The 21,292-nt window shown below is 46.6% G+C and overlaps 1 protein-coding gene across 1 annotated transcript; it reads left to right on the forward strand.

The window, feature by feature from the left end:
• Positions 1-630: 630 nt before the first annotated feature.
• Positions 631-20,219, forward strand: UBE2G2 (ubiquitin conjugating enzyme E2 G2). Its single transcript, XM_039556878.1, has 6 exons — positions 631-717; positions 7,159-7,194; positions 7,281-7,326; positions 12,593-12,711; positions 16,318-16,458; positions 18,300-20,219. Exons 1-6 carry the CDS (start codon positions 675-677, stop codon positions 18,410-18,412), a joined length of 498 nt encoding a protein of 165 aa, XP_039412812.1. The 5' UTR covers positions 631-674; the 3' UTR covers positions 18,413-20,219.
• Positions 20,220-21,292: the final 1,073 nt, after the last annotated feature.

Raw genomic sequence — 21,292 nt, forward strand, 5'->3', positions numbered from 1 at the left:
TGGAATCATAATCAGCCTTTTCTCTTTCCATTTGTTCGCATTAGATATGCTCCTGCTTGCTGAAATCTCGCAGGAAAGGCCCCTATTTTCTTTTGCATGTTCTCGGTGAGCCCGGGCCAGGTTGGACGGGGCTTGGAGCAAGCTGGGCTAGTGGAAGGTGTCCCCGTCCATGGCAAGGGGTGGAACGAGATGAGCTTTAAGATCTCCTCCTACGGGAACAATTCTGGAATTCCGTGAAGTCCTCAATGGGGTGGGATATCCCGCGGATCCCGTTGTGTGTTCCCGGATTTACACATCCACGTGCCGCGCTTTGGTGTTGCCCACAGCAAACCCAGTTTGGGCCTGGGGCTCCTGCCTCGCTCTCTCTGCGGCCCATCCCTGCGGGAAAGGCGGTGGGCGGACTGCGCCAGGGAATCCGAAGGGTGTGCCCAGCTACAAACCGCACAACTCCCGCTCCGTGGGGCATTTTGCGTATTCTCCTCTGTCCTCCCACCGCCGCGTTCCCGTCGTTTCCCACAGCGAATTCCCGGTGCGTTCCTACCGCGCGTGGTGCCGGTCGGAGGACTGGGCGCTACCATAGAGGAGAAGCCGGCGGGCTAGAGCGCCGCCCTCCACCCCCTGCCAGCCGGCGGCCGCTCTGGCCGCGCACCCGGAAGCGGCGGCGGGGCCGCGCCATGGCGGGGACGGCGCTGAAGCGGCTCATGGCCGAGTACAAGCGTGAGTCGCGCTCCCCGGGCCCCTCGCGCTGCCCTCCTGGCAAGATCGTTGCCAAAGCCCGGGAGGGCCCGCGGGCCGGGCGGGGCCGTGGCGGCCGGGGGGCAGGCCAGGCCAGGCCGCTGGCCTCCCTCTCGGCGCCCGGGGCAGCTCCCCGTGCCCCGCCGGCCGCTGTTCCTTCCCCCGCCGGCTGCAGGGTCCTCTCTGCGTCCGGATAGAGCTCTCCGGGGCGGGGGTGAGGGTCACCGGGCGGGTACGGGGTACTGCCGGCTTTGAGGAGGCTGTGGGAAGGGGGTCCTGCCCGGAACCCTCCCGCTGGGACACCGAGGGGAGGGTGGTGTGCGGGTGGCACCTCTGGGATTCCGTGGCTCCGGGAGCTTAGTGAACGGGGAGGCTGGGAAGCCTGGGCAAGTGGCCAGTTATTATGATGCTTTTCCCTCTTAAATTTTCCAGATGGACCAGGATACAGGTATGGAAATCTCTGATGCAGAGCTCTGTTACATCAAAGATAATTAGGGCTGTTTGTCAGGACAAATACCTTCTGGTTGTGGCTGCCCCATCCTTGGAAGTGTCCAGGGCCAGGTTGGACGGGGCTTGGAGCAAGCTGGGCTAGTGGAAGGTGTCCTTGCCCACGGCAAGGGGTGGAACGAGATGAGCTTTAAGGTCTCTTCCAACTTGAAAAATTCTGTAATTCTGTGAAGTCCTTAATGGAAGCAGAGTGGTTAGTAAGAGGATTTAAACTCGGATTTAGTAACCAAGGATATAGACTTGTTTGTTTAAAAATCAGAGTGAGACGTGACTGCAGGGGGTGGCGAACAGTGATCCTCACCAGTCCCACCACAGGGAGCAGAGACAGGCTGGGGCCCTCTGGGAATGCCAGTTCTTCTGGGATGGCTCATCTGCTCCCTGATGAGTTTGAGAGGTGTCCAAAGGTGCCTTTTGTTGGCAAACAATATTTGTTTGTTTACCTAGGTGCTTTTGGGCTTTGATGCTCTGGCTTTTATTTACAGCGAGGAAGTAGAATGGAGAAAAGAAATGTTTGGTGAGGATGGAGGGAGCTGGGCTCTAAGAACTGGCCTTCTGCTCCAAGGAACATCACTTACTGTGCTCCCCAGACTGTCCAGGGATGGGGAGTTGTTTCCCTCTGTCATCATTTAGTGGAAGACTCCAGCCTGTGTAAAAGAGAGTATTTATAGACACACATTTCCTGCCAACACGGTGCCTGTTCTCAGGCTGCTCTGCAGAGCACAGGTCTCTAAGCTGAGCTGTCACACAGATGTTTGGGTGGCCAGGGCCCCACACCCAGTGCTCAGGCTGCTGCCACTGACAGCTGGGGGTGGTGAGCGAGCTCCGCGGCTGCATGGGTAAAGTTTGTGCTGACAGAGCGTGTCCTAGAAATCTGCATTTTCCCGTGTAATCCAGAGGCAGTGACCTGAAAAACAACCACAGAAAGACTTGGCACTGCTTCTGTCCTCTCATATCTATCCCCTAAGTCTCAAAAAAACATTTATGATCCTGTGTTGTTGGGGAGCACAGAGATCTTACTGGAGTGTCTTGTATGAATGAAATCTTTAGGAAAAATAATATGAAATGACCTCAGAAAGATTTTGACTTAATGCCACAGGCAGACATGAGGTGAATCTCCTCTGCCTGGTTTCCCAGGGTAACACTAGTCATGAACAGAGATAACGTTTTGTCTGTGATCTGCCTTTACAAACGCTTTCCCACGTCCAATACAACACAGTATTGTGAAAAATGAATGCAACTCGCAGTTGTTAATTGCACAGTGCTTTCTGGAAACCTGAGCTGCAACAGTGCAGTAAGCCAGACATTTTGGTGTCTGTGGATTCCCCTCTGCTGCACGTCCCGCTTTGTTATTTTCCTTTAGCACATCAAACCTTGCTACAAACCCCAGAATCGAGCCTGACTTACAACCCCTTCCCTAGTGTTTCACTAAAGACTGACAGTTAGTTGTAGCTCTTCAGAAGTTCTTAGCCCTGTAGAGATTTTCAGCAAAAGTTATTTTGAAAAGTAAAAGTAGCTCCTGGTTATAGGTAGTTCTGCTGTTTCATTTTGCAGAAGAAGAGCAAGTCCTACCTTGGGACAGGGCTGGAGTCTGAGGTTCAGCTCAGTGTGAAGTTTCTCCCTCCTGATGATGCATGTTGCTGGTGTGGACGTGGGCACTGTGAGGCCCTGGGTGAATGTGGGCATGGAAATGGTTTTCAGTGACCCGCTCCTGACTGCCCACCTTGGATGAAATCTTGTATGTGTTATGTACAAAGTTGTGGGCACAGTCTCTTTGCTTTACTTTCCCTCTTCTCCTCTATCTCTTCCCTTTAATTACTTCTAGTCATGACAGTGGTGTTTGGCAGTCAGTGCCTTGCTGGTGGATGTATTTTCCTTACCAGACTTCTAATTCTTTCCCTTTTTTTCTTCTTCAGTTTTTGTCTTTGATTTTTTCTGTGAGTGTGCACACACATGTTTAAGTCTTTAAATAAAGATCTGTTGTTTCCTTCTGTGAAAAATTCTTGACATTGTGAGGAGTTTCTACCTGTTGGAGCCCAGATATATTACTGCATTTTGGGAGAGGCTGTGAAATTGCACTGGTTTTCTTTCCTTTTAAAGAAGAAAGGGAAGGTGGTTGTGGACATCCAGATGACACCCATTGCGGTTTTTGTCCTCATTTAGATCTTTGCATGTTTGGCTTTTTGCTTTCTCAGATTTATTATCTACTCTGCCAGAACTAGTTTGGCTAAAGCTTTAAAAACAAAAAAAATCAGATATAAAAAAGAGCATAATTTTTATTAGAGCATATGTCTGTTATTAATTCTAGATGTATAATAGTATTAAGGCCTGACATAAGTCTCTCAGTAGCTTATATTTGTGAGAATTAAGAGATGGAAACCTTCTTTTCCTGTGTTTACTGTTTCTTGATGTAAGATCTTAAAGATGTCTTATGCTGGCTGAAATTTTGAATCTAAAATGGGTTACCCTGAAAGAATTGAATCTCTAGAGACCCGAGAATTGTAGTGCCTGATTGTATGCACTGTATTTCCTTCCTGGTACAAACAGGCAACAGAGCAGAGCAGTGGATTGTAATGCCAATGGGTTTCTTTGGAAGTGCTGTCGGGTTGAAAATAAGAGATTTATGTTAATTGTGAGATTTGGGAAGCCACAGGAATAATAAACTTTCTGAACCTGGCAGTGCTTCAGTGGGTACTTCCTATCCTTTCTGCCTGGGGAGAGTTATGTGGAGTCAGAAGAAAACTGATTGTTTTCAGGCATCTCAGTCCAGATGCTGTCAGATACTGCAGGGAGCATGTGCCCGTATTTCCTGAGTCCTGGGCTTTTAATCCCTTTGGAAGTTTGCTAAATGGCCGCAGTTTTTAGGAAACATACTGTTGAACTTCTCTTTTAAGGATGATCTTTTCAGTCTCTTCAGTGCTTTATCAAGAAGGTATGTTTTCAGTTCTCCTGAGAACCATCTCCAAGGTGTAATTGGCTGATAATGACTCCACAGAGAGCAGTGAAATGGAAAGGAAGGCATTGATCGAGTGTGTGCAGCAAATCTGCCCCGAATTCATAATAGAAGCATCACACTTGCCTAGTGTCAGCTCTGTTTTAGGCTTACAAGCAAGACTTAGAAGAGACTTTTCCTGGCCTTCCCCTTTACGTCTTTCAAACCTGATTCCTCTCCTAGTTTGCTGGTTTGTTCTTTTTCCAAATTAACTGCTTGTCCTTCTGCCTTTTGGAACCCCTTAATAAGATGTTGTTGCTCATGCATTTGCTCTGTAGGAATGTCCCCGAAAATCCAGAATAAAACTCCTTAACACCAATGTAGTATTCAGAAGCAGGCATTACTATATTCCAGCACTGGATTCACAGGGAATAACTCCACTTTAACATGAATGCATGGCTCAAGATGCTATGTTAGCCAGAAATACACAAACTGATGCAGAGCTGGTTTCGCCTTGATGTCTTCTTGGGGGTCTTTAGGGACCAGACATGGGGTAGTTTTTTGCCCTGGTTATCTAAAGCTGCACAACACATTTCTGAACAGTGTGGGTTGTGCTGTTTGACTTGTTACAGAGCTCTCCACGTTCCACTGAGGTTCCATGGACTGTTAACCTCTGGTAAGCTGTTTCCAACAGGATCTATCTGGATACTCTCTCTGCTCAGCATGGGCAGAGGGCTCAGCTCCTTGCTATCCAAAGAAGGGTAATGGAGCTTGGGAAGGGGCTGGAGCACCAGGAGCAGCTGAGGGAGCTGGGGGTGCTCTGCAACTCCCTGACAGGGGAGTGGAGCCAGGTGGAGGTCTGGCTCTGCTCCCAGGGAGCAAATAAAAAGTTGGACATGGGGAGGTTTAGATTGGCTTTTAGGGAAAATTTCTTCACCGAGTGGGACTGTTTGGCCTAGCTGGTCTGTCAAGAGTCGCTCTGCGTGTGATCAGAGCATTGGTTTTAGCCTTTCACTGCTTTCTGCTGCTCACTTACAAATAAGTGGCCACACCCCGTCTAACATTCCATTGAAGTGACCCTGTTTTGGAGGCTCTGGTGAGCTGTAGCAGCTGATGCTGTGTCAGCTCCCAGCAGTTCATGTTGTGCCTCTCCAAAAACTGGGCTCACAGTTTCCTTTTGAACAACTCTAGAGAAATCACAGGGTAGGATGTTACCATCCCCGTGGAAAAGGGGTTTTTCCTTTCCCAGTGACCAGCAACCACTCAGAATCAAAGCTCCTGTGTCCCTGAATGCCCTGTTTCTACTTCACCTGATCCTTAAGGGTGGAAACCTCTTTCTCTGAGGGGAAAGCTGAGCAGGGGAGTGGAGAATTGACCCTCTGTCCTCATGATGACCCTTTGCCCTCTGGGCTTTGGCTGTTTCTTCCCATTGCCCCTGTTCTCCTTGGAGCAGAGTGCTGTATGACACACTTCCATGTGGCTGCCCACCGCAGGGGATACACAGGGACTGCTGCCAGCTTTTCCAGGGAAATCATAGGAAACATCGGAGGGATCCTCTTCTTAGAGAGAGCCACAAGATGGAGCAAAATGATTCCAGGAGCTCCTGTGTTTGACATCTCCCTCGTTCTGTCTAAAAACATCAACAAGAAAAGCTATTGGAGACTCCTGTGAACGTGGAAAAGCCTGCCATGGAATGCCAGGAAAACCGTAAGGCTGAGTTTCAATCTGCTGCTGGGATTTGGAACTTCAGAGAGGGTTGTGCCAAGGTTAAGGGCACCCTGAGCAAACAGAAGAGTTTCATGATCTCTCCTGGCAATGCATCTCAGCATCATCTTTGCAGTACAGGAGCTGTTTTAAGACAAAAATCTGTTCTTCACAGCACTACCCACAATTTTCACCTACAGCCTAAACAGAAGCTAGGTCAAGTGTCTCATTTATTGGTTTGTGACTTCACATATTCCCTGGGTCCGTGTTCCTGCTTGTTTTCCTGCGTGGGGATGCATGTGGTGGTTCTTACGGCTGTGTTATGTGTGTGTTACTGGCCACTGGTGTTCCAGAGGCCACTGGTTAGGAACCCAGTGCTGGAGAAGCAGCTGAGAGTGTCACCTCCTGCCACCAGTTCCAGTGGCTGCCCCATGGCTCTCTTGGAGCCTTGGGGCTGGTGTTGAGCCCCTGGGACTGCTGGCCCATTGGTTGCATGTTAGCAGCTGAGCTGTGCCTCAGCTGCTGCTGCCTCCCTGCAGAACATCAGAAACTAGAAACTGATGATCAGTCCACTAGATAGGAGAAAATCTGGTGGTTATTTTATCAGCACGTGGTGTACTGGCCTTCACCAGCTTGAAATAAGGTGCTGATGCCAAAGGTTATTTCACAAATTTGGAATTGTATCAGTTTCCTAGAGAAAGTGAGGATTGATGAATCCAGAGGTGCTGTGTGCAGCCGTGGCTGTTTGATTGCTGCTTCTTTTTTTTCTTTACTCACATTTTCCAGGCCACGCAGGAGTTGGATAGAATTTGGGGAACAGAGCTGCTTGTCAAATCTCTTGTGTCTGCTTCACCTGTTTTTGTGTTGTTCTGGGTTTTGCACTGAGGTGCATCAAGCCTGAATGGGTGCAGAGAGGTTACAGGAGTACAAACTTCAGGCTGTTATAGTATCCAGCAGATAGCAAAGAGGTGCAAGAGAAGAGTGTTTCCCAGGCTTTGTGAAAAGAGTTTTGTCTTCCTTCTCAGGTTTAAATTATTGCCTCTGTGAAAATGGGGGACTCGATGATCCTAGAGGTCTTTTCCAACCTAAACAATTCTGTGACTCCAAGGCTGGTTCTAGGAGCCTGCAAAACCCCAAAGTGCCAAATAATTTTGTCTAGAACACTGTCCTGCATTAAGCAATGGTGGTGGGGCCCCTGTGCTAAGCTGTGGCAACTCAAACACCCCCTGAAATGTTTGGGCTCGCAGGTCACCTCAATCTTCCTTGTGTTTCTGTTTTTGCAGAGCTGACCCTGAACCCACCAGAAGGGATTGTGGCAGGTGAGGAGCCGAGCAGGGTTTGTGCACTCTGGAGCTGTAACCTTGTGTTCAGGTAGCACTGAGCATTGTTCTGGTTTATTTCACAGGTCCCATGAATGAAGAGAACTTCTTCGAATGGGAAGCCCTGATCATGTGAGTTAATACTGTTTGGTGTCTTAAATCAGCAGTTGCTGTGATGAGCTTCTAGGAGAGCAAGAATGTAAAAAGGTACTATCAGTTCTGCATGACATCAGCATTGGCCTGCCTTGGGGCTGGAAACTCCTCTGATCCAAACAGGGAGTTACATTTGGACTTTAAACAGCATGACAGAAGCAGCACTGGTGATGTGTACAACTTGTTAGGGTAACTTTTTGTACAGGTGTCATAATAATAAGCTTGCAAATCTGCCAGGAATCCTCATTTGGGTTCCCTTGGATATACATTACATTTAGAAACACTGTAGGAAACAAAACAGTTGCTTGTAGATCACACAGACCTGTTGGAATGCTGCCTAACTGCAAATGCAGGACAGCTTTTAAGTGGAGCAAAATACACGGATTATTAGTGACAGGAGAAAAAAAATCAATGTCTAAAATTAGTTTACTTACTATTCAAATTTTTTCAGGAAAAATTGAAAAGTTTTGATCAGAAAAAGTATTAAAATTTAAGCAAAAATTCTTTTGAAGTTCTTTACACTTCGTGAATTGGTTGGTGTTGCCAAGAGTTGGATGCAGTGGTTTTGTGTGGAAAGAGATGCATTCTTCTGTTGGTGAATAGCTCTGATTGTGACCTGCTGTGTTTTGGGGGTGATGAAGACTCCTTTACAAAGCTGTGTTCTCTCTCTTCCACTCCCCAACTGATGGGTGTGGTTGTTGGTAGCAAAATTTACCATGAAAAGACAAAATCTTTTTGCCCGGCTATCTTACAGGTTGTCTTCTCTCTTGCTTATGCTCTTATTCGTGCTGTACCTTCTTTGGGAACTTTGAGTACATGGAATAACTGGTGATTTTTTATAAAATAAAGTTCTAAAATGGTAGGGAAGAGGAAAAAAGACATTTGTCGCTCACATCTGACAATTTATGCAAATACCGCACAATTAAAACGTGAAGAAGCTCCAGACCACCAAGTCCACCTTGAAGCTGGTGGTCTGTTGTCAGGGTAGATCCTGGTTCTGTATTTCAGGATTCCTTTGGTAAGAACCAGTGGTTTCCTTTCCTTCAGCCAGGGCTGGGTTGTCCCGGGGGACTCTGGGGGCAGCAGGCAGTGGCTGTGGCCCCACTCGCTCCGTGCCCGCTGTGATCTGGGCAGGTTTTCCCTCCAACCACCAGTGCTGACTGATGAGATTCTCAGCTGGCGTGGGTGGCAGAGTTTTCCTAGCTTGGTTTGCTTGGAATGTGTTGTCTAGGGATGAAAAACAAGATTTCTGTCTCTTGGGCTCAGGCATGCAACCAGTACAAAAGCATGGCGAGCTGTAGCGAATTCCCTATTCCACACAAGCCGGCTGTGTGGGTGATCCTGCTGCACGGCAAGCGAGAGCCTCTGAGTTATTTTAGACCTTGGTAAGTGGAGGTTTAGATTACCACTGCTTGTTTGCTCAGTGATGGCAAGAGTTGGCAAATGCCTCTGCTTATGTGCAGTGATTTCTCCTGGGATAACAGGTTGTGCTTCCTGGTAGCTCAGTCCCCTGAAAATAAACGCTTAGCATGGAAATAGGTTGTTTTGTTGCCTGACACCAGGGATTTTGGCTGCAGGGTCTTATGCTTTCTGTGAGAGGCATAGTCAGCACTTGTGCTTCGTGATGGGCCAGATTTTGGGGTCAGACAGCTGTGATTGCTGGGAGTGTGGAAATCCCAGAGGGTTTAATGCACTTATTGGAATATGGAAGGAAATTCCTGCTTACTGGTACTTCCTCACAGCAGAGGTGGTGTGGCTGAGTAGAGGTTTCCTGAGGGACACTCAGAACTACTTCTGAATCGCCTAGAAAATACCTTTTCTGATGTTTCCTATCACATCCTTAAAGAGCAGAGGAGCTGCTTGCAGACTTGAAAGCTCTTGAAAGTGCTGAGTGTTGAGCTTCAGGTCTTTGTCAGCGTAAAATGAGAGGCGGAGGTGCTTTAATTTTGGTTTCTGTATTGTGTGTGTGTCATAATAAAGTTATATTTTAAGATCTGCTCAATTTGGAAGCTGTGATACAATGGAAACATGTTTGCCCTAAACACATTTGGTTACTTTCATCCCTTTAGAAACCCTGTTAGTAGCAGTGTTTGCAATACCTTTGAAAAGCAAGTTACATGACTTGTTTGTATTTGTCTGTGGTGATCTTCTCCAGTGTTTTGTAATCTCAAATATGCTGTGTGAGATTCAGGGAATGAGGTGTGCAGATGAGAAAATGAGAGTAAAGCTGCCTTCAAAATTTTAGATAGATGAAGTGCAAAAGGTAAGTAACATAATTGTGAAAAGAACAGAATACTTTTCCTTCACCCAATTTATATAAAGCTAGAGCACATATAATGGCACATAACTTTAAAAAAAAAGAGACTTAAGAGAGAAAAGACATCTCTCATTTATCAGTTCAAAGGTAGGCTGGGTAATGTTACACAGATTGATGTAAGAGCTTGGCTTGGAGATAAAATAATGCATTTTTAAATAATGGAAATAACAATTTGTTTCTCCAGTCTTCTTGCCTGCAGCAGCAATGCTGGAGGAATGTGAATCATACAAATGTTATGGCTGTAGTGACATCTCTAAAGGGGAGAACAGATCTTACACTCCCAAAGTGAGTGTAATGGGCACAGAACCGAAAAAACCACGTGAAAACCTTTCCGAAGGCCGGAGGTGGGGAGTATTCTTGAAAGCCAGATCTTTGCAACATCATTTCAGGAGAGTTTGCCTTATGTTGCTCAATTCCCTAGCACTGCATGAGGTGCTTCAGGCTGTGTTGTGTTCATGGATTTAACATTTCAGGGCCAAGTTTTGCCCTCTTTGGTTGGCATGTACAAGTGTGTGTTGCTATTAAAGTTTATCCCCAAAAGACACAAAAGCATGTGATGGTTAAGAACTTTATTAGCCCAAAGAAAACTAAACAGTATAAATTGAAGTCAACATATCACAAAGCTGTTTAGAAAGGTAATTAGATCTATAATTAGGCTTATGACTTTTGTTTCCATTCCCCTTTTGGGCATCTTGGTTGTGGGGTTTGGTGTTTTTCCAGCATCTTTTTACAAATAAGCCATTTGCAGATGTATGTGGACCTGAATTAGAATCACAGAATCATTAAGGTTGCAAAAGACCTCTGAGACCATTAATTCCAACCATTTGTCAAGCACTGCCAAATCCACCACTAAACCATGTCCCCAGGTGCCACATTCACATGTTTTTTGAATGCTTTCAGGGATGGTGACTCCACCACTGCCTTGGGCAGCCTGTGCCAAGGCTGAACAACCCTTTCAGGGAAGAAATTTTTCCCAATATCCAACCTAAACTTCCCCTGTTGCAATTTGAGGCTGTTTCCCCTTGACCTGTCTCTTGTTCTCTGGGAGCAGAGCCCAACCCCCACCTGGCTGCACCCTCCATGTAGGAGAAGGGTCCCCCTGAGGAGCCTTTTCTCCAAACTAAACAATTCCCATTAGCTGTCCTCCTCGAGGTACTTCCCTCTCCTATTTGGTGGATACCCACTGCGCTTCTCTGCCCCTTGCATGAGTAACAGGCAGCTCCTGGAGGTCAGAGCTTCTCATTTTCATGCTCCATCTTCTGTCAGCTTTGGAATCACTGCAGAGCAGGGGGGTGATTGCAGAAGCTGCCATGCTCTTACCTCCCTGGCCCTGCCAATGTCCTTTGTGAGCTAAAAGTGATGCTCTCAAGTTCAAATGCTGAGTGTTTTGTAGTTGCAAATGCTGTCTTGGATTAACTTTAGTAATTTCTTTGAAGTTGATCCTGGCAGCACTGAGTGGCTAAAACAAAAGCATTTTGCTCACATAATGCAGGGCCTAAAATGGAGTATGTTGGGTTGAGTGTATTTGACAGAAGAGCCCTTAAGGCTGTGGGTTTGCTCTCAAAACAGAACATAGACACCCACCAGCTTTTCAATGCCTGTATGTACATACTCTCAGAAGTTCAACAATAAGCCTTTAAAATGCAGCTGGAATTAAAACGGTCATGAAAAAATGCAGTCAGTTTACTCTCAGATGTGAATTGAATCCTGACTAAATTTAGGGAAAAGGACAGAAAGGGAACAAAGTGGTTGAGATGGTTTAGCTTTCATTCTTGCAGAATGTTGATGCATTTCTCTTAGCTTACCTGCCAGTGTCAATATTCATGTTTAAATCACATAGTTCTTGTGTTTATCTGCCAGCCAAGTCTTTTGATTCCCAAAGTTTGAGAGAGTAAGTCTTCTAGGGCTTTAGGATTTGCTGGCCTCCAACTTTAATGTTCTTTCTGGCATAGAGAATGGGGACTGGGAGGAGGAGGCATGAATATATTCCTAACCCTTATTTCCCAGACAGTGGAACCTTTGTTTGAAGGCCTTTTTACTAAATACATGAGGTTTCCTTGGCTACGATTTTCAGTGCTGAAGCTTTTTTCGTCATCTTTCCAATCAAGGGAAATCATGTTTGTGTTACAACTTCCAGATGGTTCATCAAGTTGGAATAAATCATGGCTAATAAACTTGTTTTTTGCTCACTTTCCACAAGTGTTTTATGTAGGCAGGGTAAAATAATTGTCTTTATGTTCTCAACTCGATTGCACTTTGAACTAGATTCTGAACACAATAAGGAAATGTTCCTACAAGAACCCTGATGAAGCCATTTGTTCTCCACCTGCACTTGAGCGAGGGCAGACTCAGTACCTGAAGTCTGCAAAGACACATTGTTGTCCTGCCTCTCCTCTGACAATTATGGACTCTGAGCTGTGTTTTTATTTTTACAAACCTTTGCTGTGTTTTCTGCATCAGACAGTGATAAGTGTTTGTGTGGTTGTGCTAGACGCTGGCAGTTGGGATCTCTGTGGGGTTTATAAATTAATTTTGAGCTCCAGCATTTGACATCTCTGTCTTGTAGAGCATAACAGTATCTTCAAAGGCACAGGAGTTCCACACCTGCCTCTGCTTTCGCTTGACGTGCAGACACTCAAATCCTGGAACATGCCTTGGAGCCAGATACTCCAATTATATCCAGACACACCCTACTAATTAAACAGTGTTGTGACCTTCCTAGTAATTTAGTGTTCAAGCTTTGATTTCCCCCTTGCCTCCCAAGCCTCATATTTGGATTTAAGTTTATGAGGTGTGGGGTAAGAGCACCTTAACTCTTTGTTTCCTGGAGAAGATGCTATAACCCACGCCTCTCACATCTCATTAGACAAGAACTTGGGTGAAAGAGCTGGTTAAAAATTTGGTGAATAACATTTTATCTGTTTCTAGGGGTCCTGAAGACACCTGTTTCGAGTATGGGGTTTTCCCTGCTATCCTGAGTTTTCCACTCGACTACCCGTTGAGTCCTCCGAAGATGAGGTTCACGTGCGAGATGTTCCATCCCAACAGTGAGTCTGATGCAGCAGGATGCACGGGGGAGTGGGTTGCTTGTGCAACTTAAAAAGCAGCTTTTGCAGCAGGAGAGCCAGCATCCTTCCTGAGGGTGGTTCTCTCCCTTTCCAGCCCTGAGCACGCAGGATGAGCATTCAGCTGCCCGGCAGTTCAGCTCTGTCTTAGGGTCCTTTTCTCTTTATCCCATTATTCCTCATAAACCTTTTGCTCATAAACAGTCCAATAAGGATTCCAGCAAATTCCTTGCCTTTAAATCTTCTGTACAGGATGTGACACTTAGTGAATTAATACAGGCTCTTTCCGGACACAGAATCATACAGTATTGCTGAGTTTGGAGGGACCCATCAGGATCACGGTGTTCAGTGCAGGACACCCCAAGAATCCCACCATGTGCCTGGGAGCATTGGTTCCCAACACACCAGGAACCCAGTCTTGCTCTATGGCTTGTATTTGGGTATTTTTGGTGTTATTTTAATGACTGAAAAGTTGTTCATGGCTGCAGCTTTATTAGGCAGCATGGCTTTTGCCCCAGGAAATCTTAGGTTTGTTTAACATTTCTGAGGGGATCTCTCTGCAATACACAGTGCTCTGTCCAAGCAAACACATTTGCAGGTGTTTAATATTAAAACTTTGCTGGCCTTTGCTCTGCAGTACTGATTGAGTTGTACTCCATGATCATAAAGATCTTTTCCAACCTTAGTGAATTTATGATGGTGACGTTATTATTCAGTGAGAGTAATTGCAAGGTTTGAGCCTTGGATGAAAAAACCTTGAAGTCCCTGTTTGCAGCCTGGACTGCTACTTTCTGGAATCAGCCTTGGAATTCTGTGTAAAATCATTTCTTTTGACATCTGCTGAATCAGCATGGATTGTGCAAAGGTTGTTTATTACTACCTGGGTTTGATGGGCTCGATCTGTGTTCAGGCTGTCAGGTCTCTGACTCTCAAGAGCAGGAAAAGGCAAACGCTGTGCTCCTGCCCAGTGCTTCCTCTTCAGCTGACATTCTTGCACTTGGAAAACAAAGGTGATAATCTCAGCTGGGAATCAATTTATTTCATCCTATATACAAGGAATTTTGCAGTTTCTTGAAGTTTCTCTGTTATTCCCTTCTGGAAGCACTGCAGGTTCTTGCCCATTTAATCCACATCTTTCTGTTCTCCTGTGGAAAACACACCTGCATGTCACAGCACAGAACTGTGTGGACGTGCCCAAGGCCGTGTGGCATCACCTCTGGAGCTCTGATGTTCACAGCAGGGCAGCATTTGGCACTTGGAAGCAGTTGTAGCCATGTCAGCACCTTGTTCCAGCTGGACTAATTTACCCAAACTTCTTGCCAGGACTGGTCTCCCTGAGCAAATCCTTGTGCCTGCAGCTCCAGCTGTGGCCTTGGCTTGAGGTTCACTGCTCGCAGCTGTGTTGTGTGCAGCACTGCCAGGAGGAGTGGGGTGTGGAGAAGCACAAATTGCCTGACTCTTGTGTTAAAGAGTGGCTTTGCACATGGGTGTTTTCTTCCATGGGATAATTGGAACATACTGGATGGTCAGCTCAGCTCTTTAGAGTCCTGTGACTTGGAGTCTTCTTAACCTGAAGCTGAGATCACTGAAGTAGACACTTGAATCTTTCTTCTTAGCTGGGGTTGTGGTGGGCTGGTTCTACCCAGTGAGGCTGCAGAAAGGGGTGGCCAGGCTGTGCTTTTTCTGGTTTTTCCTCTCCCTGTGAGGAATCTCAATGAAAATGTTTAAAAAGTCTGGTGTGTTCCCTCATCTTTGCAGTTTGTGTTATGTGGAGGGGGAATCGAGATACCACAGAACTGTCTTCTCTTAAAGTAAAATGACCTCCTTGGATGCTCTGGTGAAAATAACTGAGTAGTGATTAATGGCATTGCTTGCATTGGTACTGAGCGTCAGCGTGGGGAGATCATAGGAGGTTTGGGAGGGATTGTTGGAAGGGGCATTAAAACCCATCCCATTCCACCCCCTGCCACAGGCAGGGACACCTTCCACTAGCCCAGGTTGCTCCAAGCCCTATCCAGCCTGAACACTTCCAGGGATGGGGTAGCCACAGCTTCTCTGGGCAGGTTCCCACCACCTTCTCAGGGAAAAATTTCTTCCCAATATCCCATCTAACCCTGCCCTCTGGCAGTGTGCAGCCCCTGCCCCTTGTCCAATGCCCCTCTTTGGCTCTCTTGGAGCCCCTTTAAGCACTGGAATGGACTCTGAAGTCTCCCTGGAGCTTTCTGTTCTCCAGGCTGAACGTTCCCAGCTCTCCCAGCCTGTTGCCAGAGCATCTCTCTGTGGCCTCCTTTGGACTCGTTCCAACAGCTCCATGTCCTTAGGTTGGGGGCCCCACAGCTGGACAGGGGCAGGTCTCACCTGAACAGAGGGAGAGAAGATCCATACGTCTTCCTGGAATCAGCCTTTGATGTCTCGACTGTGCCGCTGTGTTCCAGCTGTTTTAAATGAGGCACTGCACAGAAACAGGAGACTCCCTCACCACTGAAATACCTCCTACCAGAGGGTTCCTGACTTGCAAGAAGTGCTGATTCAGCACCTGCTGTTTTCACCTCTTCCAGCTATGGCTAGACCAGCTCCAGTCCCCAGCCTGGGGCTGCAGGAAGGACTGTAAATAAAAGTCCTCCACGGTGCTTACGTGCTCGGGCAGACATAGCTGGGTGAATGGAAGGAACTGGAAATGAGCACAGCTGCTTCCAGCAGTCATTCCCACTTTGTTCTGTCTTGCTTTCCTGGCAATGGCACCAGTTTGGTCACCTGAGGAACAGAAGCCCTGACATCATTGCACTAAAGCTGTCGTTCCTCAGGAGGCTGTAGAATTAGGCCACATTGCTAGAGCAGTGTTTTCTTTTGTGGTGCCTCTTCAGCCTTTGGTTTCATTACCAAGTCAGTAGAGTCCAGTCTCTGTGAAGACAACTTGTACTGTTGCAGACACATTGCTTATGCTAAAGGTGGGAGAGGAAGCACCTGGATCCTTAATTCATAGGTTTCCTTGTTTCCAGGTGCTTTAATGCAGCTGAGCTTTAAGCAAAAAAAAAAAAAAAAAGTGGGAATTCTTCTGTAATGTTCAAAAAAAGATCAGTTCTACTGTTCATAATATATCTAACATAACACTTTATTTTTTCTCAGGTTTATAATATATATAACATAACACTTTTCCGTCCTTTGTGCAATCCTTTTCATGGTCACAGTCCAGTGGAGGACTCCAATGTGCATTCAGTGCATTCATTTCCATTTAAGTAGGACTGGTTACCTGCTTGGAGCTGTGTCTGTGCATAAATCCTTGCTTTATTCCACCAGGCTGCATCGTTCATTTTTCCCATGGAGCCTGTCACTGGTTATTAAATGACACAAGCGCTCCCAGCAGATTTCTGGTGGGGAAGGAGTTTGTTAGATTTGCTTAAAGAAGCTTTTTCCTAGGTTTTTGTCTTTCAAATTTTGTGTCCTCTTGCCTAAAGAGGAAATTTAAACCTAGATTTAGTTTTAGTCATCGAAAAGCCAAGTCTCAAGGCTGATCTATGCGCAGAACTGATTTGAAGATGCTGAGCATTTCCACTGAGTAACAACCACTCTTCTGTACTTTTTGTGCAGTTTACCCAGATGGGAGAGTCTGCATCTCCATCCTTCATGCTCCTGGGGATGATCCCATGGGATATGAGAGCAGTGCAGAGCGGTGGAGTCCCGTGCAGAGTGTGGAGAAGATCCTCTTGTCTGTCGTTAGCATGCTGGCAGGTGAGCACTGCTGTCCTGTCTGCACTTCCTGAGTGAGCTGGAACTGCCTCCTGCTTCTTGCTTTGGTCACTGAGCAAAGCACATGGAAAGCTGCTCAGCAGCAACCACAGTTCTTGAAGCCCTGGTATTTCTTTATTTATTAGTAAACCAGTGCTCTGAGAAGAGCTGGAAAAAATGCAGCTGAATTAGTAACAGGTGTTCCTGTTTGGGGGTGACTGCAAGGCTTTCCTTCCAGGTTGGTAGCAGCCAAGCCAGTAGTGATGGGTCAGGTGGGTCTAGAGGCTCAGCTGGTTCCTTGCTCCTGGACAAAACCCTCTCTGTATTTGCTGTGCTGTCCATTCAGCTCTTAAAGCTGTGAATTACAGCCTGTGTTGCATTTGGCTTTGGCAGCTGAAGGGTTATCAAACCTAACCAGTACAGTACACTGGAGTCCATGGCCTCTGATTCAGAAGCCAGCACACTCTGTTTCTCTTTGTTATTCCCAGCCTGGGAATGTGCCCCACTCTACCATCTCTGGTTCAGAGGAAGGCTTCTTGAGAAGAGACCTGGGGTGAAAATCTTTTTGTGGAGCCTTTCAGATGGTTTTCCCTAAATCTAACAAGGGCTAGGGATCAGCTCTCTGAAAGATGGATCATTTTCCACACTGTGGACAGAGCCACTGAACTGCCTGAAGAGGGCAGAGCCATGTCCCTTAGAACTGTTTTGAAGGATAAATGGGTTTAGAAGCTGCAACGTTGACCAAAGAGCAAGCAACAGATTCCTACATGGGACTGTTTTAGCTTTGGAATAGCAACCTGCTGTTGGGAAGCTGTGCAGGCAGATAGCACCCCATGGGCTTCCCATGGCTTCCAAGAGCTTGGTTTGTGGTGCAGCCTTACCTGGACTGGTAAGTGTGGGAGTCACCTGCTCTCATTCTCTGCCTGTGCATCCTGTTTTCCCATGGCTTTTGGAGGAATTAGGCTAAAACACCAGTGGTCAGCTTCTTTCAGGGTACTGGAAAACTCTGAGCCCTGGCTCTGCAGGTAATGTAAGCCCAAGTTTACCAGACTGGGTGACCTGCACACCTGCTGGTTTTTAAGGGGGACCATCAGGATTGTGGGGAGAAGGATGGGAGCCCGAGATACTGCCATAAACTGGGCTGGAGTGGGTGAGGACTGGTGTGTCAAGGGAAGTGGGTAGAGTGTGTTAGTGCCTTGTGGAACCCTGGGACAGCATCCTGCTGTGTGCTGCCCACAGACCTGGTAAATCCTGGGTTTCTGCTTACCTCCATGCAAAATGGGGAGTCCCTGGGACTGCAGCACTTCCTGTGCTTTGGAAAGCGTTCCGAAATCATCGGGTGAAAGATGTTGCAGAAATGAAAGCATGTTCTATGGGTTTCCTTGGATTGTTTTGTTGGTTTTTAATAGAACAAGCCATCCCAACAAGTGACAGCCTGTTTGGCTAGCCTGCTTGGAGGGGCTTTGTGTCTGGGAAGCTGGAGAACAAGACAAAAAAACGTTCTGCAGGGAGAAACATGTGGTTTTAAAAGCCCTTGACCCTGGGGGTGCCACATTGTGCTGGCCATGTGCATGGTGGGGCTCCACTGCTGAAAGCACAAACAAAAGAAAGTCCTGCTCCTCTGCCACTTGTTTCTTGCCTAAACTCGACTTTGTTGTGATATCCTTTCTCTTATAGTCAGCTAAATCAGAGCCTTTTGGGAATCCAGGAGCTGTCATTGGATTTGCCTTAGCAGTGTTTCTGTAGTCTCAAGGAGGAGAATTGTATGAAAGCCTTGGGGAAGTGGCATTCTTGAAGAAGCAAGAAGCTCCATTGCCCACCTGCATTTGTCTTTCTCGTTTCAGAGCCAAATGATGAAAGTGGAGCCAATGTAGATGCCTCCAAGATGTGGCGGGAAGACAGAGAACAATTTAACAAAATTGCCAAGCAGATTGTGCAGAAGTCACTTGGACTTTAAGCTCACAGAGAGACTGAAGTGTTTTATATTTCTCTCCATCTGGAAACGAGCAGTGCTCAGTGCTGGTACCAAAAAGGAAAACTTTGTAAAACTATTGGCCTAGTTCTTATAATTTGTTATTTATTTACCATCTCTTTTTTTCCACTGCTCCAGAGAAGCCTCTAGTTCACTCACTAAATTATGTGGGAAAGGGATTTGATGGTAGAGAAAAATACAGAGACGATGCTGTTTCAAAGGCTGCTTGTTGCTGCCTTACTTTGTGGTGCAGAAAGCCTGGAGACTTGGCAATCTGCAGCCCTCCCTCACCCATGTCCTGTGGGAGAGCAGTGCTGGTTTGGATCATCTGCTGGAAGAATTAGTTGTGGTTTTATAGATAGCATTGCATCTGGAGCAGCAGTAGACAGGAAAAAATCTCTCCATTCTATGATATTTGTTAGGTTAAGGGCAGCAGTTGCAATCAGATCTGAAGAGTATAGTTAGCAGGAGAGGCTATAAAGCAGGGTTGTAGTCAGGGTGTGTTAGCAAAGAAAGGAACTTTGGGGAGTGAGCTGTGAGGACTGGCTGGGGGTCTGGAATGGGCTGGTGTCGCCCTGTACCACTATGAGTTTGTACTGAGCCTTTGAGTCAGTGTTGGCTTGGCAGAAATCCCAAGAGCTGCTTTATTACTCCTTGAAGACACTGAGTTGTAAACTTTACACTCGGAGGCACAAGGTGTAAAGGTTGGATTGTTAAACACTTTGGTCCAAGTTCACCTGGGCCAGGTGGGTCATTGGCAGTTGGAAAATCCAGTGAGCATGTGTTTGCTGGATAACTCATAACTCTGCAGGAATATCGGCTCGCTCTGGTGACACACGAGTGCTGGGAAGATTTGGCACTGCTTTGCCATTACAGCCCCGCCACCCATTTTCAGGTGACCGAGCCAAGATGAGCATGATGGACGTACAAAAATTACCTGTGCCACTCTTGTGTATCAAATAGGAGCCAGAGGAGACGGGCTGTTTGCTCGAGGATGGTACGACGTGTGTTTTGGACTGCAGTGTTGTAGCCAGTGTGAAGGGTGCAGGAAATACCAGCTGGTCCCTTCCTAAAACTGCTGAGGGGCCTCTGCTGACCTTGCCGCTGTGCAAGCCAATCTCATGTGTAGGTCCAAACTTCTCCAGTTTACTACAAGCAATAACATGCCCATTTATAGCACACGGAATCCAATTTTGTTGGCAGCTTTAAACGGGCTAAATTTGACAAGGGCTGTTTTTTGTTTTTAAATGTGAAAGAAGCGTGTGACGTGGAAGGAGTCACACCATGAAGAAGGCTGTACACAGGTGATCATGTGCATGTGTGTGGTACAACTGTTGAGCATTTCTGTCTCGCTGTCTGTGCTGCAGATCACGCTTTGCCATCGTTCTGCACCTCTGAAGAGTTGTATTGCTACAACCTGCTGATTTTACCTCCTTGTAGAAATAATTGTGGCTTTGATGTAAGGGTGGGAGTGGGACTGGACGTAGCTTGGGAGCAGAGATGATGAAATAGTGTTGTACCTAACTAGTATTTCAAGGCATACAGGAAAATGTAGCACTTTACGAACACTGGGAGTGTTTTTTGAGTTGGAGGAGAGGGAGGATTGCTCCTGGAGTGCTGCAGCCAGAGAGCTGCAAGAGCCCCTGCAGAAACACACACATGGCAAAAGTGGGGTTTGCTTAAGTGCAGAGTGTTTTATTCATGTGTGCTTGCTCATTATCTTGATTTTATGGTGGGATTTAGTCTGTATACTGAAAATAAAGTGATTCTATTTTCTCCTTTTATAGTTGTACACAAATGTATTGCAATGAGTGTTGTGTATGGGTGACCACCCGGCCAAGAGACTTGCTCCAGAGGAGTGGAGGGGTTTATTCTAACCCAGTTAAAACTTGGGATACTTTAGGAGGAGTGGAAGAGCTGACATTATTGCATGGACTTTCCAGGCAAATGTCTTGCCTCTAATGCTGGCAGTGGCTGGGTAATTCAAAGAAAACTGTAAATTCAAAGAAAACTGTAAAAATCTCAAAGAAAACTGTAAAAAACTACAGCAGATGTGCTGTAGTTTGCTCCTTAGAAACATTATTATATCCATGTGCCTGGCCTAGGAAGTTCTTGTGAACGTACAACAGGTGAATTCATTCAGAATGTGCTGATATCAGCCCTTGGATTCGAGGAGGACACGTAGATCATAGAATCACTCAATAGTTTGAATGGGAAGGGACCTTAAAGAGCATCTCATTCCACCCCCCTGTCATGCACAGGGACGCCTTCCACTCGGCCAGGTTTCTCAGATGTCCAGTTCCTACTCAGAGCTTCCATAGTCCCCAAATCTCTGTTCAGAAAGACAAATCCTTTATTTTTCAGTGACTGACATGCAGTGGGCTTGCTCATGGGCGTTTGAAGCCACCCAGTGACCATACCTACCTCGCAGTCTTGAAGGTGACAAAATGTAGGCAGAAGTTCACCTCAGAGGACTAAAACTTGGTGTTGGCACGAGAACTGTCCTAGTTGGTGGCTATTTACTCAGCTGAAGCCAGTGGTGAGCATTTGTGTTCATCAAAAGAAGTTGGTTGTTCATTGTGTTCATTTTGGAAGGAATTCTTCCCTGTGAGGGAGGTGAGGCCCTGGCACAGGGTGCCCAGAGCAGCTGTGGCTGCCCCATCCCTGGAAGTGTCCCAGGCCAGGTTGGACAGGGCTTGGAGCAGCCTGGGATAGTGGGAGGTGTCCCTGCCCATGGTAGGGGGTGGCACTGGATGGGCTTTAAGTTCCCTTCTCACCCAAACCATTGTGGGATTCTGTGAAAGGTTTAAAGGTGGCAGTCTGCTTGGCATGTTAGATTCCTGTTTCTATTTGCCAGAAACAACT

Source organism: Corvus cornix, chromosome 9 (genome assembly GCF_000738735.6).
Source record: "Corvus cornix cornix isolate S_Up_H32 chromosome 9, ASM73873v5, whole genome shotgun sequence".
NCBI classification, from domain to species: domain Eukaryota; kingdom Metazoa; phylum Chordata; class Aves; order Passeriformes; family Corvidae; genus Corvus; species Corvus cornix.